Source organism: Pipistrellus kuhlii, unplaced genomic scaffold, assembly GCF_014108245.1.
Source record: "Pipistrellus kuhlii isolate mPipKuh1 unplaced genomic scaffold, mPipKuh1.p scaffold_m20_p_15, whole genome shotgun sequence".
In the NCBI taxonomy this organism is placed as follows: Eukaryota; Metazoa; Chordata; class Mammalia; order Chiroptera; family Vespertilionidae; genus Pipistrellus; species Pipistrellus kuhlii.
Window position 1 is genome coordinate 9309871 of NW_023425460.1, and position 23431 is coordinate 9333301.

At 42.2% G+C, this 23431-nt stretch overlaps 1 protein-coding gene across 6 annotated transcripts in view; it reads left to right on the plus strand.

Moving 5' to 3' along the window:
- The window catches only part of MICU1 (mitochondrial calcium uptake 1), a 142950-nt gene that overhangs the window by 115634 nt on the left and 3885 nt on the right, over positions 1-23431 (plus strand). For all 6 annotated transcript variants that reach the window (XM_045581739.1, XM_045581742.1, XM_036437778.2 and 3 more), the window contains 2 exons: positions 315-423; positions 23047-23136. In XM_045581739.1, coding sequence (XP_045437695.1) covers positions 315-423; positions 23047-23136 — 199 coding nt within the window. The remainder of the gene's footprint in view (positions 1-314; positions 424-23046; positions 23137-23431) is intronic.

A 23431-nucleotide genomic window follows, 5' to 3' on the forward strand; every position in this document is an offset into this window, starting at 1 on the left:
ACTAATTGCAAGGCACAGTTTGAAATATTTTTGTTAAAGATATCCAGCCTCCACTGTAACAGTGAAAGCAATCATGTCATATTTTACATGTGAGAGGGAAGCAATTAGCCAGCTTTCCTTTCACGGAGTAAAATTCTAGAGTTCTGTTCCCCGATTGTGTACAAATTTGACATTCCTTGACTAATTTATTCAGTCTCTCTTCTAGACATAGTATAAATTTCTGGTTGATAGACATGAATAACAGCCTAGTTTCTGCATTTTATGCAGCTTTTTGTTCGAGGTTCCTGCCTTACTCTGCTCTCTCTCTTTTTCAGGGCCTGACATTTCAGGAAGTGGAGAACTTCTTTACTTTCCTAAAGAATATTAATGATGTGGACACTGCGTTGAGCTTTTACCACATGGCTGGGGCATCTCTTGATAAAGGTAATGAAACTCAAAAGTTTTTCTTTCTGTATTGTTGACATCATATCCCTGAGTTTCACCTTGAGGGGCCAAGCTCAGAAAATACATTTTCTTGTGCTAAAGACTAAAGTCAGGGCAGTATAGGGAGATAAATGGTGATGGAAGGAGACCTGACTTGAGGTGGTGAACACACAATACAGCGTACAGATGATGTGTTGTGGAATTGTGCACCTGAAACCTGTATAATTTTGTGAACCAGTGTCACCCCAATAGATTCAGTAAAAATAGGGTGGAGTGAGTTACATTTTTAAAAAATTATAGTCAAGACAGGTACCCATCTTTAAATGATTAGCCTTAGAAATAGTCATCTAAGCTGAGGTACAGTGCATGAAGCTTCTGAACTTCTCCATCAGAGCCAGAGATTACATATATAAGGTGAAGCAAAATCATTCTTCTTTTTAATTCATTCTCTGGTGAGAAGGAATGGCTTGGTTTATGTCTTGTATTAAAGTTTGTTGGGTGTTTTTTGTTTTGTTTTGTTTTTATTAAGGTAAAATTATTACTCTGAAAATAGCACCCCCTATGGGCTTTATACAAATTCAGTTCCAGTTTGTACTGGCAGTGAGAGAGAGCTAGGGGAATTGAAAACACAATTTTCCTCCAATATTTTATTATGAAAATGTTCAGACATTTAGAAAATTTGAAATAATTAACCAAAGAACATCCATATATATGATTCAATTAACATTTTTCTGTATTTCCCTGATAGTCCTCTATCAATCTTTAAATTAATTAATTTATTTATTTTGGTGCATTCAAAGTAAGTTACAGACTTAAGCACATTCTTTCCTGAATACTTCATAAATACTAACTGAAGTTCAGTATTTGTTTAAAGTTCCTTTGTGCTCCTTCAGCGTCAATTCTGCCTCCACTCACCAATAAGCAACCTTAATTCTGTGCATTTAGTTTATTTTGTTTGTTCTAAAACCTCATAAAAATGGAATTGTAGTGTACACTCTTTAAAGTTTTTCTTAGCCTATTTTTTGAGATTCTTTTATATTGTTGCATGTACAATAGTTTGTTCCTTTTTTTATAATTAGTAATCTATTTTATGAATACTCCACAATTTACCTTTTGTTGGACACATTGGCTGTTTCCAGTTATTGGCTATCTTGAATAAAGCTGCTATAAACAGTCTTCTGTTAGTTTTTATGAGCATATGTATTTTCATTTCGCTTGGGTAAATACCTAAGGAGAGAATTGTTGGATCCAAGGGAAGTGAATATTTCTTTATTAAAAAACTATCAGACTTTTTTTCACGGCGTATCTGTTTACAGTCTCGCCAGTAATGTGCAGCAGTTCAACTTGTTCCACGTTCTTAATAATTGGTTAACAACAGTCTTTTCTAATTTAAGTGATTTTCGAGTTTATATAAAGGTGTCTTGTTGTATTTTTAATTTGTATTTCCCTGATGACTTCTACTGTTAAGCAACTTTTTGTGTTAGTATTCATATTTTATTTTATTTTTTATTTTTTTTGGTGAAGTGTCTGTTAAAATCTCTTGCCCATTTTTATTGGGTTACTTTCTTATTATTGAATCTTGGAAGATCTTGATATATTTTAGATGCAAATCCTATATTAGATATATATTTTGTGAATATTTTTCTAGCCTGTGGCTTGCCTATTCACTTTTTGAATGGTGTATTTTGATTAACAGAAGTTTGTTTTTTTATTTTGATAAAGTGTAATTCATCCAGTTTAATTTTTTTATTATTATTTTCTGGTCCTGACAACCCTTTACCACCAAACTATGAAGATTCTCCTATATTTTTCTCCTAGAAGCATTAGTGTTTTTAATTATTATATTTTATATATGATCCATCTCTAATTTCTATATACTGTGTGAAGTAGGAGTCAAGATTTTTTTTTACATAGATATCCAACTGTACCAGCACCATTTGTCAAAACGGCCCTCCATCTGTTTGTTTTGGCACCTTTATCAAAAATCAAATGACCTTTTAACTATAAATCTATTTCAGAGCTCTCTACTTATCTATATGTCTTTCTTTATGCCCAGCCTCACTGTCTTGATTACTGTAGCTTTATAGAAAGTCTTAAAGCAGTAGAAGGTATTATAAATCCTCCCAACTTGATTCTTCTTTTTCAGGTTTACTTTACATATTTTAGTTTCTTTGTATATCCATATAAATATTAGAATTAGCTTGTCACTTTCTGTGTAAAAAAAGAGGTGGGACTTGTGATTACAATAACATTTAACATATAGAGTAATTTGGAGTGAACTGATATCTTAGTGATCATGAGTCTTCCTTCATGAGCATGTTCTATCCATTATTTTAGGTCTTCTCTCAGCAGTAGTTTTTTAAATACACAAGTCTTGCACATATTTTTTAAACATAAATATTTTATGTTTTAATGCTGTTATAAATGGAATTTTGACTTCATTTCCTAACTGTTTGCTACTGCTATTAAAATACAATTGATTTTTCTATATTGAGCTTGTATTCTATAGCTTGCTAAATTTGATTATTCTTCTAGTTGTTTTGTGAATTCCTTAGGTTTTTCTATGTAAGAAATCATGTCATCTGCAAACAGTTTCACCTCTCTTCTTTGTATATTAATGCCTTCTTTTCTTGCCTTATTGTACGTGCTTCAATCACCAGTAAAATGTTAAATACAAGTGGTGCAGTGAGTGGTTATCCTTGGCTTATGGCTGATTTTAGATATAAAGCATTCAATATGTCACCTTTAAGTTGGATATTAGATTAAATCGTTTGAAAATTAACACCAGTAGTGTTGATTCAGCATCTAGAAGGGTTCAGGAAACCTCAAGAAGGGGCTGTGTGTAAATTAAATAAGAGTCCAGAGACGAAACATAATTTTGAAAAGCATTTGAGGAGCCTGGCTAAAGAAACCAAGTTCTCCTTGTCTCAGAACCCCTTGCTTTTTACTAACACAATTTGTCCTAAGGCAAGGTGGAAAATATACACATCTAAGGGTAGGGTTAGGTACAGAATCCATTGTCAGAATAGGGAATTGCCTAAGGCCGTTCAGGTTTTTGGCTAGTAGGAGGTAATAACATGTAGATTAAGATGCCCTGAGCTGTCTGGCAGCAAGCAATCATCCTTTTCAGGTTTGGGGAAATGCCTTTAGCCATTCCCAGAAAGCAATAACATATGTGACTCAGCCCTTGTTGAGTCCCAAGTTCCATCAACCTTTCAATGAAACACTTATAATTATGACTTGCTGGAATTGGCTTCTGGAAGTAGATGCCTATTATCAAATTCTTCCTAATTTAAAAATGATTTTTATCATCGAATGGTGTTGAATTTTGTCAAATACTTTATATATATATATATATGTGTGTGTGTGTGTGTGTATATATATATATATATAGAGAGAGAGAGAGAGAGAGAGAGAGAGAGTATAAAATCTCCTTTATCTTCTTAATATGGTAGATTATATTATCGCTTATCATCCTGAATGAAACCCAACTTTGTAGTGATGTATTAGGCTTTTAATATATTGGTAGATATAATTTGCTAACATTTTTTTAAGTATTGAGGGATATTGGTATATAATTTTCTCTTTTGTAATGTCTTCATGTTTTGTATGAGTATACTATCCTCATAAACTGCATTGGGAAGAATTTTCTTCCTTATTTTCAGGAATAATTTATATATCGATATGATTGCTGTTGTTTATATACCTGAGAGTTGGTCACAGAGAGATAGTCAGGACATAAGGACTATGTCTGTTCATTAAATGAGGTCTTTTAGAATTGTTCTGGGTTTACCATAAACCGGTTTCTTATTATCATCCTAGAATATAGGAAGAAATGTTTCCAAGTTAATTTTCCTGTTTTAACTCTGAAGTGGGCAAATAATTCAGAATTTTGAGGTGTTTTTCTGGTCAAGAATGAGAAAACCATGGCTTTAGGAAGGTGATTTGCTTCCACTTTAAAATTAGCTTGAGCTATGGAGGAAATACCAGGCTATGTTTTCAGTCTAGAACCTCGTCACACCCTTTTCAGTTCACACATTTATACAAAGTTGTAGGTATGCTCTGTCTGCTGTCTAGTGGGGAAGGCAGGGAACACAATTCTTTAATTCCTTATGCCTTTTCTTTAAGGCCAGGTCTGAATGGCAGATCCAATTTACATAGGATGTACAGTGTAGCCACTTCCCCAACCAACTACTTCAGAGAATCTGGGAAAGTTTTCAGTTAACCCTTTTTAATTTGGGTAAAGAATTAATCTTTCAGTTATAGCCAAGTTTCAGCAATAACGTATCTCTATGAGATGTATTCATACTTTTACATGCACATCTTTATTTACATCTATATGTACTAGCATATACCAAGTGTTTTATTATGTATCTTTTAAAAAAATCTCCAAAACATAGTTTCAAATAATTTCATAATTTCTACCTTAGGTATGATGCATCATAGTTTAACAATTTCTCTCTTTTTGACAATTACATTCTCCTATTGTTAATATTATAAACAATGCTGCAATGTAGCTTTGGGTATAGTTTTTCACAATTTTGTCAATGTAATTCCATATATTTTATAACAGCTTATTAAGACTAAAATATCTCATCAAAATATCAAAAAAAGTAGCAGTTGGTTTGCTTGTTTATTTGTTTAAAATAATACAACCTCTGACCTTTGTAGAATCTTTTGAAAAAACTGGATGATGACATGGAAGTGATATATATGTGTGTGTGTGGTTCTGCAAGATCTTTTCTCCAGAATAGCTTTGGTTATATTGCTCTATTTTTTAAATATGTTTTTATTGATTTTTAGAAAGAGAGAAAGGGAAAGGGAGAGAGAGATAGAAACATCAATCAGCTGCTCCTGCACTGGGGATGGAACCTACAAACTGGACATGTGACCTGACCAGGAATCAAACAGGTGACCTCTTGATTCATGGATCAATGCTCAACCACTGAGCAACACCAGCCAGGCTATATTGCTCTATTTCACAAAACAGATTTGAAAGCATCTGCAGATCAAAAGATACCAGACTTAAGTAATCACTTATTATAAAAGTAAAATTAATAAGCTCCTCTTTATATATACATAACTTTTTTTGAAAAGTCCAACTAAAGACAATAGAATTGCTTTAAAGAACACTTATGCAGGATGAATTACTGTCCGTGTTAAAATTATGGGATGTACAAAATAGAATGATTCGTGGCAAAGGAAAGTGCAACCAAGGGGGTTAAAAAAAAGAAGACAAAAAGTGCTTCTTTCAAATAGCTTCGGGCCATTTCAGAGATGTTTAGTGTCCAAAAATCCATGCCTCATTACCCTTGCCAAAGAGACAGAGGTACAAATGTACAGTCTCATCTGATATCCAAAACTGCGTTTGACATTTGTTTTGGCTTCTTAGTTAGGTACATCAGTATAACTTCGGATGCCCTGTGCAGAAGGGTAGACATCTAGGGAAAGTGGCCCAGATTCATGCTCAGTAACAGGGAGAAACCAAGTTTACGTATTCGTTTCCCAGAGCTATCATAACAGATTACACAAACTTGGCTGATTTAAAACACAGAAACTTACTCTCCCTCAGTTCTCAGGGCCCCCAATCAGCATGAAGCTATTACAGGGCTGTGCTCCCTGAGGCTCTAAGGAAGGGCCCTCCCGTGCTTCTTCCAGCTTCTGGGAGCTCCCGTCATTCCTGGCCTTGTGGCCGCATAACTCCGGTCACTGCTTCTGGCTTCACGGCCTTCCCTCCTGCTCCCTGTATGTCCTTCTGCCGTGTGTCTCTTTTAAGAACGCTGATCATTGGATTTAGGGCCCAACTGGATAATCTTTAACCCAGATCTCTCATCAAGAGCCTTAACTTGATTACATCTGCAAAGACCCTTCTTCCAAACAGAGTCTCATTCACAAGTTCCACGCGCTGAATAGGGACATGCTTTGGGGGCCACCCTTTAACCCACTGTAGCAAACAAGAACTAAGTGTCCCTCACATATAGTCCACAAAGGAAGGTAAAAGCAAACACCAAAAAAGTGAGTTTAATGTACTGTGAGGATGTTTGTATCATCTATTTAGAAAATTTTCTTAGAAACTTGATTATGCTCTTTACCTGGTGATTTCTATGGATCCTTCAGCTTTCTATTCAAATGCCCCTCCTCGGAGAGGCCTCTAGTGCATTCATTCCACTGTCCTTCCATGTCTCCGCAGGCTTTCCCTGCATTCTCCCCTTTGCCCTTAACCCTCCTGCTCCTGGAAGTCCTGCTAGTGATTTCCCATTGGTTTCAGCCCCCTACACATTCTCCCTCCACGGAATTACGGAATTTTATTGCTGAGATGAATCTTACAAGAGAGGAAGAAACGTGTATTGGATAAGAATCCAGGTTCTGAAGTCATAGTGTCTGGATTTGAATCTTGGCTCCATCATTTACTAGCGGAGTAGCTTTGGGCAACTTCTAATTTAGTTTCTATGCTTTTAAAATCCGGATGAGAAGTGCCCTGCTAGCTCAGTCGGTAGAGCATGAGACTCTTAAAATCCGATGATACCCACGTCATAAAGTATTAACCTGTGCCGGTCATTCGGTGAATGTTTAATAAATGTCAGCTGCTTCCATTATGAATGTTGATAAACCAGATTTAGTGCATTTCATCCATTTATTCAGCCAACAGAATAGGCACTGTTATAGTAGCTGGACACATGTTTCTACCCTTGTTTAGACGCTCACAGTATACAAGCTGGTCAAGAGCTAATTAAATAAGATTAAAAGTTGAGCCTCTTGTCCTAGTCAGCATGGCTCAATGGTTAGAGTGTCGGCCTGCACACCAGAGGGTCGAGGGTGTGTACCTCGGTTGCAGGTTTGATTCTAGCCCTGGTCAATGAGAATGTGGGAGGCAATCAATCAACATGTCTGTCTCACAGTTATATTTTCTCTCTTCTTCTCTTTCTCCTCCTCCTCTCTCTCTCTTCCTCTCTCTCTCTCTCTCTCTCTCTCTGTGTTTCCCTTTCTCTCCTTCCCTCCTTTCTTCTCTCCCTCCCTCCCTTCCCCTTTCCTATCATTCTCTCTAAAAATTAATGGGCCCTAACCAGTTTGGCTCAGTGGATAGAGCATCAGCTTGCGGACTGAAGGATCCCAGGTTTGATTCAGGTCAAGGGCATGCCCAGGTTGTGTGTTTGATCCCCATTAGGGGGCATGCAGGAGGTAACCGATCAATGATTCTCTGTCATCATTGATTTTTCTATTTCTCTCCCTCTCCCTCTCCCTTTCTCTCTGAAATCAATTAAGTATATATTTTTTTAATTTTTTAAATCAATGGAAAAAAGATCTTCACTCCTTGGGTGAGGATTTTTTTTTTTTTTTTTTTTTAAAGTAGAGCCTATCACCCATATTGGGGGTGGGATGGAGATAGCGTGGGGCAGGGGGAGAGAAGGAACACTCTGTCTGCCTTCTGCTCTCAGTCTCAGCTGTCTTTATTTTTTCCAAAAGGTTAGGACCTTCAGAAATTGGCACCTTTTTAATGGCCCTGGCACTGTTTCTTCCTTGGTTGTTTTAAAACTTGCAAATAGACATAATTCAGCATAGAATTTCCCAAACAGCATTGTGAAGAACACTGTATACTGCAATATGTTAATGGTTCTGTGGGTTTTTAAAAAGTGTTCCGTGATTCAAATACGTTTGGAAAATGCCAGGTTATACAGAATTTCTTTCTACATCACTACTTCTGCCAACGTTTTAATATGCTAATATGCATTATTAATCTCCAAGGAAGCAATAGAGTTCCCAAACTTGAATTGCCCTGAATGTCTTTTAACAACTTGCAGAGTTAATGTTCCTCAGAACAGTTTGAGAACCCAGGCAGGTAGCAACTGCGGGTTTACCATATCACAGCACAATGCAATCCTTCCAGAGCAAAAAGCCAAGTTTCCTCCAGGCTTGCTCTTTAGTTCTGCTTGGCCCAGGTGAGAATGACAACTCTCAAGCAGGAACAAAATGTCGTGGTGAATTTTGACCATTTGGGAAAAAAGCAAAAATCCTTTTCCATGAAATATTGTGTGTTTCCACTATAGGTTGTCTCTTGTTTAGCACTTACGAGACATGGGTTCTGCTGAAACCAGTTTGGCTTAGTGGATAGAGCGTCTGTCTGGGGACTGAAAGGTCCTTCCGGTCAAGGGCATGTACATTGGTTGCAGGCACATCCCCAGTAGGGGGTGTGCAAGAGGCAGCTGGTTGATGTTTCTTTCTCATTGACGTTTCTAGCTCTCTATCCCTCTCCCTTCCTCTCTGTGGAAAATTAATAAAATATATTTTTTAAAAAAAAGAGAGAGAGAGAGAGAGAGAGAGAGAGAGAGAGACATGGGTTCTGCTGCTTACACACGGGGCATAAAATTATACATATACCCCCCAAGGGCTGTCTGAGGGATTTACCCAGTTTGCTGAAGAAGACAAAGGAAAACTGAACATGCCTCCTTCCCCAGTGGCATCTTACGATGGAAAAGTCAGAAATTATTTGAGTCGGAGCTGTGGAACAAGCTGTGGCCTGTATAACTTAGAGCATTACCATCTCTGCCAAGAGAACGAAAGGTTTTCAGGGATGGTAAAGCCCCCATTACAGAATGCTGTTACAGATTTGGTAAACTCAGAGATCCAGCTGTACTTTAAACTATAACCGAGGAAAATAGCCATCCAAATCAGGCCTTTTGGCCTCATGCCCCAGCACCAGCAGGCTTAGATTGAAAACCGTAATTTATAACATGCTTTGGTTTAATTCTTTATAGTCTTTCTATACATACAGATTGCCTTATTGTCAGACAAGCCAAGAGAATAAACAGTTAAACCTGCAGCATAATTCCCACAGATGCTCTCTGCAGCCCCGAGTATTTTTCTGAAGTTATCAGTCATACCTCAAATGATCCCAGTTTCCTTTTCTCTGAAGTGGCGCGGATGACCTCTGAGAACCTTTGTGGTTTTCAAATTCTTTGAGTCTAATACTTTTGAATGAGTAAAGGAGTTTCAGCCTTTTGGTATTTAGGTCCCTTCTGGGTTGTTGGGGGAATCAGAAACTAGTGATGGAGTAATTTCTAGCACACAAAAACACTTGTATTCTGAACAATCAGTCATCTTTGACAGACAAGCTGTAACTCTCTCCGGAGCCCTGGGAATCCGGTAGCAATGCCCTTGGGAGGTGGTGAAGCTGTCACACATCTGGAACACTAATAGCAGCTATTATTTCATAGGAGTTTCTATATACCAGGCATAACATCAGGTGTTTTGTGCACATCATCACTCTTAATCCTTAAAACTTTAAGGTATTACCCCTGGATTATGGATAAGGAAATATAAAATGAAACAACTGGCTCCTGGTTACCCAGCTATGCAGTGGTAGAGCCAAGATTCAAGCTCAGGTCTCTCTAACCCCAAAGGCTGTATTCTTTCCACGCCATTACGTGGTCTCGCAATATATCCTGAAATGCTGAATTTGAAAACTTTTGCTGAAATATAACCCAGGAGGCAATGCAGGTTTGCCATTTTGAACCATGTTTCTCAGGAGCTGAAGAAAGACAGGCTCTAGGCCAAGCATGTCAAACTCAAAGACTAACTAACATGGGCCAAATAAACAAGGCATGCAGCCCACGGGCCACGAGTTTGACATGCTTGCTCTAGGCTGTTTCCTCTGGCTAAGCGTTCACCATTTGCAGGGGGAGAATAAAGTCCTTTTGTATACTATGATGTTTTGGAATTAGTACCCTTCTCATAAGTATAAAATATGTCTGACATCTGTAGTGCACTGTGACTTAGACTCTTGGAGTTGTTGTCTAATCTACCGTCTTATCCCACATCTGAACATCTCAGTGGATGCATCTGTGTTCTTCACCTTTCTGAAGATACTACTCTTCAGTGAAGAAATTGGTACACAAAATCCCAAAGAAATTTAAAGAAGGTTGTATAGCATGGAAAGTTGGTATCCCTTTAAAAGATACTACAGAACAGCCCGGCCTGTGTGGTTCAGTGGTTGAGCATCAACCTATGAACAGGAAATCACAGTTTGATTCCCAGTTGGGATACTTGACTGGGTTGTGGGTTCCATCCCCCGTGTGGGGCATGCAGTAGGCAGCCGAACCACTATTCTCTCTCATCATTGATGTTTCTATCTCTCTCTTCTCTCCCTTCTATGAAATAAATAAATATATATATATATATATTTTTTTTTTTTTTTTTAAAGAAATACACAGATACAGACTATTCAGCTTCTAATAATCAGGGTGTTCTTCACCACCTCTACTCATTGGAGTGGCAAGGATTTGTTATACTTTTAAATTCTGTTTTAACATCTAGCATTTATTGAGCATTAACTATATGCAAGAAATTGGTAAGTATAAATTTTCGTTTTAAACTCAGACCAGAGTTCCAGTACCTGCTACTCACTGGCTTTATGACCTTTCCTCTGCCTGTTTATCTTATTAAAGAGCCAGCAGGCTGGAAACAACCTACCCCAATGTGAAAACTCTGCAAAAATGATATTTTTTTTAATTGCCCTAAAACCTGATGAGACTTACTCTTTTTTTTTTTTTTTAATATATTTTATTGACTTTTTACAGAGAGGAAGGGAGAGGGAGAAAGAATTAGAAACATTGATGAGAGAGAAACATCAATCAGCTGCATCCTGCACACTCCCTATTGGGAATGTGCCTGCAACCAAGGTACATGCCCTTGACCAGAATCGAACCTGGGACCCTTGAGTCCACAGGCTGACACTCTATTCACTGAGCCAAACAGGTTAGGGCAGAGACTTACGGTACTTTTGTTCTCTTAGGAAGTAGTAGTAACTACTGGTTGTTGTTGTTTTTGGTTTTTTGTGTGTGTTTTTTTCCATTCACTGTTGAGATTCAAATGATTTTAGAAGTTTTAAGATGTTAGCACTTATTAATGAGGAAGATTGGAGCTTTTAGCTTTCCTAAGTTTCCTCATTCATCCAAAAATTCTTGGAGCCCTGGCTGGGCAGTTCAGTTGAGAGCTTCGTCCTGATAAGCCAAGGTTTCAGGTTCAAACCCAGTCAGAGCACATACAGGAATCAACCAATGAATACATAAATAAGTGGAACAACAAATCAATGTTTCTTTTTCTCTTTCCCCCTTTCTCTCTCTCTCTCTCTCTCTCTCTCTCTCTCTCTCTCTCTCTCTCTCTCTCTCTCTCTCTTTCCCTCTCTCTCTCTCATCAAGAAATAAAAAAAGACATCTTAAAGAATAAGTAACAGCCGAAACTGGTTTGGCTCAGTGGGTAGAGCGTCGGTCTGCAGACTGAAAGGTCCCAGGTTTGATTCGGTAAAGGGCATGTACCTTGATTGCGGGCACATCCCTAGTAGGGGGTGATATATATTTTTTAAAGAATAAGTAACAATAAGAATAAGGAATTAACTTTTTAAAAATTCTTGGAATCATTGCTTTCAGAAGACATTATCATTATTTAAATTCTCTGTTCCTAGAAATAGCTAACCCCCTCTTACTGTCTCTGATATCCTCAGCATTGAAGGGGAAATTTTCTACTAGACTGTAAACTCTTGAGGACATGAATCATGTGTTCCATATCTTTATATTCTACTCTGAGCATATACAGTGATATTCAGTTAATGTTGAATAAGTTAGAGAATTAATTGTAAACAGGATCTGATCCTGGGAATATGGTGAAATGCTCTAATAAAGACTTAGGGTGAGGGGAAGATGATATGACTATGATACCTTCCCAGGTCATTAATTTTCTTGACACCAAGAGCAAGTCACTTGTCTGACCCTCGGGTTAGAGTTATATTAAATATTTGAAATTATATGACTATAACTAAATCAACTTTTTATGAAATGTAGTAATGTTTTAAGGGACATGTTATAGCCTAAAGTTATACCCAATTCTATGTGAAAACGAGCTAACTTATAATTATCAGATACATTCGAAATCAGAGCAAGGCTGTTGAATTCCCAAAAGAACGATGGAACTTTTATGTTCTTTTTCAGAAATTTAAATTTTAATTAGACCTTGATTAGTGCCTCGATAAGATCTAATTAATGAGCTTGCTTTAGTAGTTGCAGAAGAGTTGACCATTCTCTGAATGTACCTAAAGTGAGAACACCTACATATAAAGTCAGAGTCTAAGCACAGCATAGTAGGGTTCTCTTAACAAGCTGCAATCAAAGTGTCAGAATGGCAGCACACTCATCTCGAGTTTAGGTTCCTCTCCCAAGCTTATTTGGGTTCTTGGCAGAATTTAGTTCCTTTTGGTTGTAGGACTGAGGTCCTCTTTCCCTTGCTGGCCGTAGACTAGGGATCACTCTCAGCAGGTCACCGTGAATCTTTACCATGTTATTCTCACAGGCCCTCTTACAACATGGCAACTCACCTCTTCAAAGCCAGCAGGAGAAACTCTCCCCAGTGTGCTGAGATGGATTATTATGTTATACAATCACTAAAGGCGCGATACACAAATTTGTGCAAGGGGCTCTGCTGCCTCGGCCCTCGCAGCAGCCCCAGCTTTGTCCAAAGGTCATCCGGGAGGTCGTTCACTGTTTGGCCATCCAGTGTAATTAGCATATTATGCTTCTATTACTACAGATAATCCTAGGAATGATTATCCCATACTTTCTCCACGTAAAGTAACCTAAATAACAGTAGTAGTATCCCATCAGATTTACAGGTTCTGCCCAGACTCAAGGAGAGGAAATGATATAGGATGCATATACCAGAGGATGGAAATGGGACCATCTCAGAATTCTGCCCACCACACCTTCCATAATTCCAGAAATTCCCACCTTTAGATTTTCATTGAGGACTTTTCAAGATATGGACATTTTAACTGACTTAAGCCATGTTATCCTATATAATAAAACCCTAATATGCAAATTAACCAAACGGCAGAACTATTGGTCGCTGTGACGTGCACTGACCACCAGAGAGCAGATGCTCAACGGCAGGAGCTGCCCCCTGGTGGTCAGTGCACTCTCATAGGGGGAGCACTGCTCAGCCAGAGGCCAGGCTCATGGTTGGCAAGCACAGCAGTGGTGGTGGGAGCCTCTCCCGCCTCCACTGCAGACAGGCAGGAAGGAGGAGAGGGACTCCCTTACCCTCCCCTTCCTCCAGTTCACAAATCTCATGTACCAGGCCTCTAGTGTAAAAATAACATGGCATCCTAGCTAGTGTGGTTCAGTTGGTTGAGCCTCATCACATACACCAAGACATTGCTGGTTTGATTCCCAAAGCACATGCCTGGGCTTGCAGGCTTGATCCCCAGTAGGGGGCTTGCAGGAGGCAGCTGATTCACGTTTCTCTCTCATCGATGTTTCTCCATCTCCCTCCCTCTCTCTAAAATCAAGAAAATGAAAATAAAATTTTAAATAAAAATAACAACATGGCTGTCAGAATATTTAAGGCTGAAATTGAGCTTAGAAATCATAAACCTCTACTTTATTACTTTTAACCTCTTCATTTACACATGAAGGAAGTGACTTGCTCAAATCACACTAATGTGATGTAATGAGATTCAGGCTCACTGCCTCCCAGGCCACTGTTCTCTTTGGTACGTGGTACGCCTCTGCTAGAAGAACCCACAAGATGATACAGGGGATGCAGTGCTTATATGTGAAGGCAGAAATGGGGGGAAATTCACAGTAAGAGTATGGGAGAGTACCCCGCAAGACAGCCATAGCATAAAGGCAGGAGGCAGGGATGCCATAAGGATGTGTGGGGAAGAAGTTTTTGGGGGGAAAGTTTCCATTTTATTAATTCTTTTAAAGTTTATGGGAGGCATGCCCCAGTTCTTCAGTTCATCATTTCATTTTGTAAAAACATTTATATCTGAAGAAGAATGTTTGCTAGGATTCCATTCATGCATGACAAAGTCAGCTTGGCCATGTAGATCAGTGGTTGAGCATCGACCCATGAACCAGGAGGTCATAGTTTGATTCCTGGTCAGGGCACATGCCTGGGTTACAGGCTCAGTCCCCAGTAGGTCTGCAGGAGGCAGTCGATCAATGCTTCTTTCTCATCGTTGATGTTTCTATCTCTCCCTCTCCCTTCCTCTCTCTGAAATCAGTGTGTGTGTGTGTGTGTGTGTGTGTGTGTGTGTGTGTGTGTGTGTGGTTGTTTTAAAAAAAATGAAAGAAAACATTTTTACAAAGATTTTATAAAAATGACAAAGTCATCCATTTTCAAAGTAAAATTATTCATGATGTAGACAAGAAAGCTCAAATTCTGCAAGAAATGTTTTGTTTATGGGGCATTTTCTCTGTAGAGACCTGGTTTATTTCCTCACATTTAAAGTCGCTTAGCAATTCTAAAGATTGATTCTGACTTAACTGTATTGCTTTGAATATACTGTTTTAGTAAAGATTTATAAACGATCTTGGGGAGAAAGAGTGAACTGCTTCGGGGATTCGTGATTACCAGTGGGAGAGAGAAGAGGCTGAGGGTGGGGTAAACTGTCAAAACATCCACATAAATAGATAAGCAGGGACAAAATCTGCCAACATTACCTCCTACAGAGAAAATGATCAAAAAGGAATTACTCCAAGTGGGGAAGCAGAGTGATTTAGTATTTATTGCAAATACTGCTTCTTTGGGGATTTCAAGGTTTACTACTCTCCAAAGCTTCTGAAGCTTTCATAAGACACTTATAAATGTGAAGAGTATTTAGCCTTCATCTAACTTCAGCAAACTGACTTTAAATATGTCAGTTGCTCTTACTTTAGCTGTCAGAGATTCAGACTCTGTTGAAGTTGACAATTATAGACCATGAAGGAAGTAATTTTTTAAAAGGGGAGATAAAAAGTACTTCCTCTTCAAGATTGAGGTTAGAATAAACTAAAAATTGGTGAAATAAATAATAATACATCCTGTTGGTAAAATACCATGCAGCTGTTAAAAGGGAACTGTTGTCCTAGCCCACCCATGTGGCTCAGTTGGTTGAGCATCATCCCTCACCAAAAGGTCACAGGTTCAATTCCTGGTCAGGCACATACTGAGGTTGCAAGTTTGATCACAACCATTGGATGTTTCCCTCTCACATTGGTGTTTTTCTCTCTCTCTTTACCTCTCCCTCTCTCTTTCTCTCTCTCTCAAAAAAAAAAAAAAATCAAAAATACTTCTTAATGGAACTACTTATGAACTGGTATGAAATTATTTCTCAGATATGTTATTAAATGAGTAAAGCTACATATTTTGGTATACTACCATTTTTGTGAGAATGACTAAATATTTCATTTTATATCCATAAACTATTTCTGGGGAAACTGGAGATACTGGTTGCCTCAGGATGACCAGGTGACAACTGGAGTGAAGGTGGGGAGGGAGACTTTAATAACCCTTTTGTACCATTTGAATTTTAAAACAGGAGAATATATTGCTTAATGGAAAATAACTTTTTAAAATAAAAAGAATGAAATTTTAAAGAGTCTAGGAGTGAAAGCAAATTAATATGGGAAATTGGTCTCCAAACAAGACCTGGCGTCATTATGAAGGTGTTCTTACAAGGAAACTTGACTAGCCTCTGTCAAATCTATTCTAACCGTCTCATGTGCCCTCTCTCCAGCCCCATCCTGTCTCCTGCACCTGTTCTAGCTCCAGCCAGGCATTAACATCCCCTCCTGCTTTCAGTACTTAATCAAGCTGATTCCCCCATCCCAGTCCATGTCACCCAATGCCATGCATGCCCACAACTGGAGCATTCTTTTCAGTCCTTAGGATTCAGATCCCAAATGTCCCTCCTACCCAATACAGCCTATTCGGATGGGTTGTTAATATGTCTGATGTTTCTTCTGTGTGTTTCTCAATTTTAATGGCACGTATGATTTCTCCACTCAATTGGATCGCCCTCTTGATCTTGGTGTCAGCTGGAATCACTGACTACCTAATGGTGCTAAGCAAGTAAGCCCATTGAAGCATCAGCTCTGAGGTTTAGAAACCTGACTGCAGGTTTCCTCCTCAGCACGTACAGTGTTTAGGAGCCAGGACCTCCCTCACCATGGGCAGCTGAGCACAGAGGGACGCCCTGCCTGTGGTCGAAAGCACCGTGCAGACCAAGGGCTGTTACAGTTGTCATCCTCAGTATGCCATATTCCTCCTGGCTTCCTGCATTGCTGGTTCTCCTAAATGCTATCTTCTACCCCACCCCCAAATCACCTGTGTGTTCCATTAGCCAAAGTATCCTGGAAGAAGAAGATAAAAAAATAAAGGACCGCCTGGCCAGTTTGGCATTGACCTATGAATCAGAAGGTCACGGTTCGATTCCCAGTCAGAGCACATGCCCGGGTTTCAGGCTGGATCCCTGGTAGGAAGCATGCAGAAGTCAGCTGATTGATGATTCTCTCTCATCATTGATGTTTCGCGCTCTCTCTCTCTCTTTCTCTCTTTCTCTTTCTCTCTCTGAAATAAATAATATATATGTTAAAAAATAAAGAGAAAGGCAGATACCCGTTAAGTGAAAATCCTTCCTTCTCTCCCCACCCCTCCCCGCAAAGCCATCTAGGTTTGGGCTGAAGAAACTAAGACATCTGCATCATACGCCTTTCCAGGGCTGAAGCAGCAACGTCTCCCCTCATGTAACCTTGTCAGTCACAAGCCAGCTCTTGGTTCTCTCCACTGCAGAAATAATCATATGGCCACACAGCTAGAGACTGTCAGCCCAACTTGGCATATCACCCCTCTGAACACCTCTGCGTAGGAGGAGGCGGGCAGCTCCTAACTGGGTCATGCTGCCCATCGCTGTGTCTGCCTCAGAGACAGCGGTGGGAAACGCTCCCGGGGCCGCCTTTATTTCACATGCTTTTCATTGGGTTGCAGTTTAATAAACCTTTTAAGTTGTCTGTGAAATTGTCAGTAAGCTACAAGGGAATGCTACGTCTTCCACTGGATGTATCTGTGGTCACACTGCAAAGCTGCCTCCTCACAATCCTCAGCTATTCACCCCTCCTCACTACACTCAGGATTTCCCAATTTGGCTTTTCTCTCCTCGGAGCTCCTTCTCTTGTTTAGGGCAATAGTCATTGAGGAGAATAGTACTGTCATGTAGACCCAGTGTGTGTGTAGGGGAAAGGTCATTAGGTTGGAGGTCAGGAGACCTAGATCCTAGACCCAGCTGTTACCAGCTAGCATTGTGACCCAGGGCAAGTCATTTAACCTCTCTGGATTTCACCTTTCCTCTGAGGTGTTTTCCAATTCTAAGATTCTCTCTGATTCCATGTGGCTATGTGGGCTCTTGTCACTTCAGAACTCTCCTCCTTTCTTCTGTTGGCTACTGTGGTAAATAGTTTTATGTAATGCTAGAGGCCTGGTGCCCAGAATTTCATGCACTGGGAGGGTGGGGGTCCCTCAGCCCGGCCTGCACCCTCTTGCAGTCCTGGACCCTTTACTCCTTACCACCTGCCTGCAGCCGAGGCAGGAGAAGCTCCTGCCACCACTGCTGCACTCGCCAGCCGAGTCTGGCTTCTGGCTATGATGCACACTGACCACCAGGGGGCAGCTCCTGCACTGAGCGTCTGTCCTCTGGTGGTCAGTGGGTATCATAGCGACCGATTGTCCCGCCATTCGGACAATTTGCATGTTAGAATTTATTATATAGAATTGCTTCACACAAATTCACTGTGTGTTTCTCTCTACTGTTGAATTGTCCAGCCATGGAACATGGCAGAGAGTAACTTGGAACTTGGCACTACTCAGATTCTGTTTGGACTTTTTGGAAGGCCAGATGGTACCACATTTTTTAGTGCCAGTTGAGCCCACTTCTTCAAATTCTCCCCTGTCCCAATCTAGTAGAAATCACCAATCTTATGTCCATCTATTATTCAGGCAGCTGGGCCAAGTTTGTACAAAAGGAGTACATAGGCCTTGGAAACCTAAGCTTTCTCCGGGGTGATTTCATGCTCCATGTACACATCTTTGAGATTGGAAACTGGAATTTCAGCCATCAATCAGACTCCACTACCAACAGCTGGTCTGCATGGGGAAGTCGCTTCTGCAGGGGAAGGTGGGGAGTTCTGCTTACTGTGATTTAATTACGACTTAGTGATTTATTCAGGGATGTGGAAGCAAATATGAATGAGCCAACTCTCAGGACCAGCTGTCGAGTGCTTGGCTCTAATCTGCTGTCATCCCACTTGTCCCCAGCACTCCCGGCTTGACAGCTCACCAGCTAGCTAAATGTTTGTTTCCTCCTGTGCTCTGATTCATATCCTGGGGCCTGTGGAAGGCACCTCCCCCAGGCTATTTGCTGACTGGTACCTTCCCAGTGCTTCGGGTTGCGATGCCTTAGCAGCCCTGGGCTTTCCCCTGCAGCACCGTGGTGTCGGAGCCCTCCATGTGAGATGGAGGATAATCTGTAGCTGTACTGTCACAGGATGGCGTTTGTGATGAGGCCTTCCTGCTGGTGCCTCCAGAGGTCCCTCTCCCACAGCCACGTAATACTTTCATGAGCTTTCACTGACAGTTCTCAAGAGCTTGCACTGACATCCTTAGATACTGTTTTAGTTCACGGTTTTTTAGAGGAAAGGCCCATCTTCATGGGCAGAAGGGTGGGCATGCGCAATACCAAGAGGAATCGGCAGTAGGCACTCTGCCCTTCGAGAATGGAGGAACTGGGGAAGAGAAAAAGGATACTTAGTTATGACAGAGTGAGAGATTGATGTGAAATGCAGAAAAAGGGATGGTTAACAAAAAGCGTTCGTGTTGAGGGAGGATCCAAGATGGCTGCTCAGGTAGACACCTAACCGCAGCAGCACACAACAATTTCAATGGAATACAACTAAAATGTAGAGTGGACATCGCCCAGAGCTACAGGTAGTCGACTAACTGAAAATTTTACAACAAGAAGGAAAGAGAAAACCAGAAGGAAAATCAGAGGAGCTGAAAAAAAGTCTAAGGTACAGAGACATGCTGCACGCTCGCATGCACGCGCGCGGAGAGGTCGCAGCCGAAGAGGAGGAGAGGGCTGGGTGCTGCTTGGCGTTCCCTAGCAGGAAGGAAATAAAACCCCCAGCCTGGGCTGAACCCCCGAACCGGCAGCACTGACCCCCAGTTATGAGCCAGACCCTGGGAACCCAGGCTCCGGTGGGAGAGACGGGGCTGTGAGGCGGAATCCCAAGCGAACAGCGAAAAGCAAGGCCCCCGGAGTCGCGCGCACTTTGCGCGCAGAGGACTGAATGTTGACTCTGATGCTGGATTACCCTAGTCACATGTGTCAAACACAAGGCCCGCGGGCCAAATCCGTCCCGCCAGGCCTTGCAATGTGGCCCGCACCGCGCTGTCATCACTGCACTCCGCTGCATTTCCATCACAATGACAGTTTATGACTGTTCAGTAAACCATTCGGCCTGCGATTTAGGCTGGATTTTAGATTTTGGCCCCTTCTCTGATTGAGTTCGACACCCCTACTAGCTGGAAGAAACAAAGCCTCCGGCGGCGCTGAGCCTCAGTCCGGACTGCTCTGAACCCCAGTCCTGGACCAGACCCTGGGGACCCAGGCTCGGGCAGGGGGAGACGGGGCTGTGAGGCGGAATCCCAGGGGAGTGGCGAAAAGCAGAGCCCCCAGAGTCACGCGCACTGCGCACAGAGGACAGTCCGTTGACTCTGATCCTAGACTCCCCTAGCAGGAAGGAGAAAAAAAAAAAGCTCCAGACTGGAGGAATGCGACAGGGAGCAGGAGCCCCTGCCGGACACCAGCCAGCCGGGCACCAGCCAGCCGGGCGCCGGCAGGGAGCCGGGCGACGGGGCCCCCAGGGCGGGGGGGGGGGTGCCCCCGAGCCATCGACCTCTGAGCGCGGGCAACGGAGCCAAGGACCTCTGAGCGCAGGCAACGGAGCCAAGGCCGGGGGCTGCTTCCTGGGCGGCGCCGACCCTGGCAGCAGGCTGGAGCAGCACGTGAGCCAGCGGAGAACAAAGGGGTGCCACAGGCCAACCTGCTGAGCTCCCAGGACAAGGAGGAAGAAACCAAAGTTCTCAATGTGAAGAAATCAAGTGAAAGCAAAAGACAGTAAAATTACTTAAGAAAGAATACAAAGAAGATCTTGAAAAATCAAAGACTAAGTCAGAACTCAACTCACCAGCCAACATTGCAACATAAATGCGTTTAAAAAAAAAAAAGGACAGAATGTTGGAACAGCGGCGGCCAGGCCTAGAGTGCCCAGGCACAAAGCAATGGCAACCGGGCCCGGAGCAGCAACAGCCAGGCCCCAGAGCAGCAGCAGCCAGAACCAGAGCAACAACAGCCAGCACTGGAGCAGCCAGACCTGGGGCAGTGGCAGCCAGGCCTGAGGCGGAGGCAGCCAAGCCCAGGGTGGCCAGTCCAGGAATACCCAGACCCGGAGTGGCCGGACCCAGAGAAGCCAGGGAGCAGCCAGGTCCAGAACAGCAGTAGCCGGGTTGGGAGCAGCCAGGTCCAGAACAGCAGTAGCCAAGCCCGGAGCATCCAGGCTGGGAGCAGCCAGACTCAGAGTGGCCGGGCCCGGGGCAGCCGGGCCCGGAGCAGCCAGGCCCGGAACAGCTTGCTCCTCGCCTGCCCCTGCCCCACGGCTGCCTCTCAGACATGGCTGGAAACTTTTGTGAAAACTTGAGGGTCTGCTGAATCAAGTGATGAAGGCTTAGATCTGGATGTGTTGAGTTAGTATAGGGCTGGGGTGTTGATCTGTGAGTGCCTTGGGTGGGGCCTGGATGAGGCTGGTTGACCTATTTGGAAATGTCTTTTGTGTGAAGTGTATCATTGGGCATGTGGTGGTATTATTGATATGAGAAAATGCTAAGTAACTGATTTACTATCTGAAAAGGGATTTACTATCGGGGAAAGGGAGGGAGGAAGAGACTGAACATAAACCACCTATAAATGAGGACAATGGGGGATGGGGAGGGGGCGGAGGGTGGGGTGGGAACCTGGTGGAGGGGGGAAGAAATGAGGAACCTTTGTAACAATATGAACAATAAAGATTGATTTAAAAAAAAAAAAAGCGTTCGTGTTTATGTAATACACGGACACAGAAGTCTTGATCTACTTCTCAGAACACATTTCTGTAGCCATGGGGGCGATCACAGTTTGAGAGCATCCAGTGTTTTCACTGCGCCGTCTTCTGAGGCGAACTGAATTTCCTGAGTCTAGTTTCCACCTGAGAAGTACAGTATAATAGCCAGCTGTTACCATTTTAGTTCTCTATCTAGTTACTCTCCCCATTATCACTGGCCTATGATTTCTGTTCCTTCCCTGGGCAGCGAGCTGAGTTACCAGGAACCCGTGCTTCCTGGGCCAGCGGACGAAATCGAACGTCTAGACCCAAGAGGCTGTTTCTAACCCTGCAACTTGTGCAGGCGTGAGGGGCCCAGCTCCCCTTTCAGCAGTTACCACAGCCCATGGGCATCCACCACCACAGGGTTTTTTGCTTAAATCCTTTCTTTCCAAGGGGCATTGATTCCTCCACCCTAACTCACATCAGAGAGAGGGCAGGCTGAATAGTAACCCCGAGCTGCACGGAGGAAGAAGCTGGCGCTTCCCACCCTCCTGAGCAGCCGAGTGCGCGCAAGCCAGAGGCTTTGAACACGAAGGTGCAGCCTGGCTTGTGGCTAATATTACCTTTCCTCACCCTTTGCCACAGAGATCCTCAGCTATATCTGCATACCTCCACCCCGGCCTACCCTCAGATCCTAGAAAACACCAATGAACTCTATTTGCACACTAAACCACCTCAGCAGTTATCTTGTGACATTCCCTCATTTGGATGAAAAAACTAAATCTAAAAAGGTTAAGCTCCTCCATTCACACAGAGTGCTGGTGGTGGAGCCAGGACTGGAGCTCAGGTCTTGTGACTTCAAGCCCAGCCTTCCCCCTGCATCCCCGCTCCTCAGCATTGCTCTGGCTTTTGTACCTGCACTGAATAGCGGAGGTGACAGAGGTGAAGGGAAAGAGCAAATGCAGGAACAAGTGGCTTCTCTGAAGCTACAGGGATTACACAGGCAGAGAAGGCACACGACCCTAGTGTAAGTTCACATTGCTTCTGGGTAAGTATAAATTAATTCTTTCCTTTCCTCCATGTTTTACCTCACTTAGGAGTATGTCTAGAAGCAATAGCATAGTTAATGAATATATAAGATTTATAGATGTAGGTAGATCTCGATAAATGGGATAAAAGGCAGTGGAAACTGCCTAGTCCTTCCTGGCTTGTTTTTCATAAGAACACACTTCTCACGTGATTGCTAGTGTTTAACAGTAAACGTCAGAAAACGAGAAAATGGCATGAAAGAAAGATTTTTTGGAGATCGGAAAAAGACAAAAACAAAAAAGGTTACACCCTGAACTAGTGAGATAGGCCACCCCTTCTCCCCAGGTGTGAGTTAGAAAGGACGAGACTCCTGTGGGGAGGGAGGAGGGGCCAGGAGCTCATCCATGCAGGTCCTTGCTGTCAGTCAGGAACCGAAGGGAGAGCCTCCTCAGTCCCCACCTCCCCTTCTTTTTGCTACCAGGTATTTTCTTTACTTTTGTTATCGTGTTCTGGATTAAAAACTAAATTATCATTTTCTTAAATACAGTTGAAAACTCTTTATTATGACTGAGTAGTTTTATCCACTTCATTTAGAGAAAGCAAATGCAAGTCCCTCTGCTGTGCTAATTTAGCATCTTCCTTTCTTCCTCAGTGACCATGCAGCAGGTGGCCAGGACAGTGGCTAAAGTGGAGCTCTCAGACCACGTGTGTGATGTGGTGTTTGCGCTCTTTGACTGTGACGGTGAGTGGGGCCCTCTGGAGTCGGGCGGAAGGACTCAGCGGACTGCCCTTGGAGGGGACACAGTTCGGAATGGAGCCTTGCAGACAGCTGCAGGCAGTAGCCCACACCTCCTTAGCCTGCCCCTTCCCCACATCAGTAGTTCAGCCCTCAGCATCATGACACTGAGAAATACAGCCTCTGGTCCTGATTTCTGTTTTCCAGTTCTTCCTGAAAGTCCAATTTGCAATAGTTCTAAATTACCTATGACCATTAGAACCTTAAAAATGGAAACAATTCAACTGTAGAAGTGTTTTTA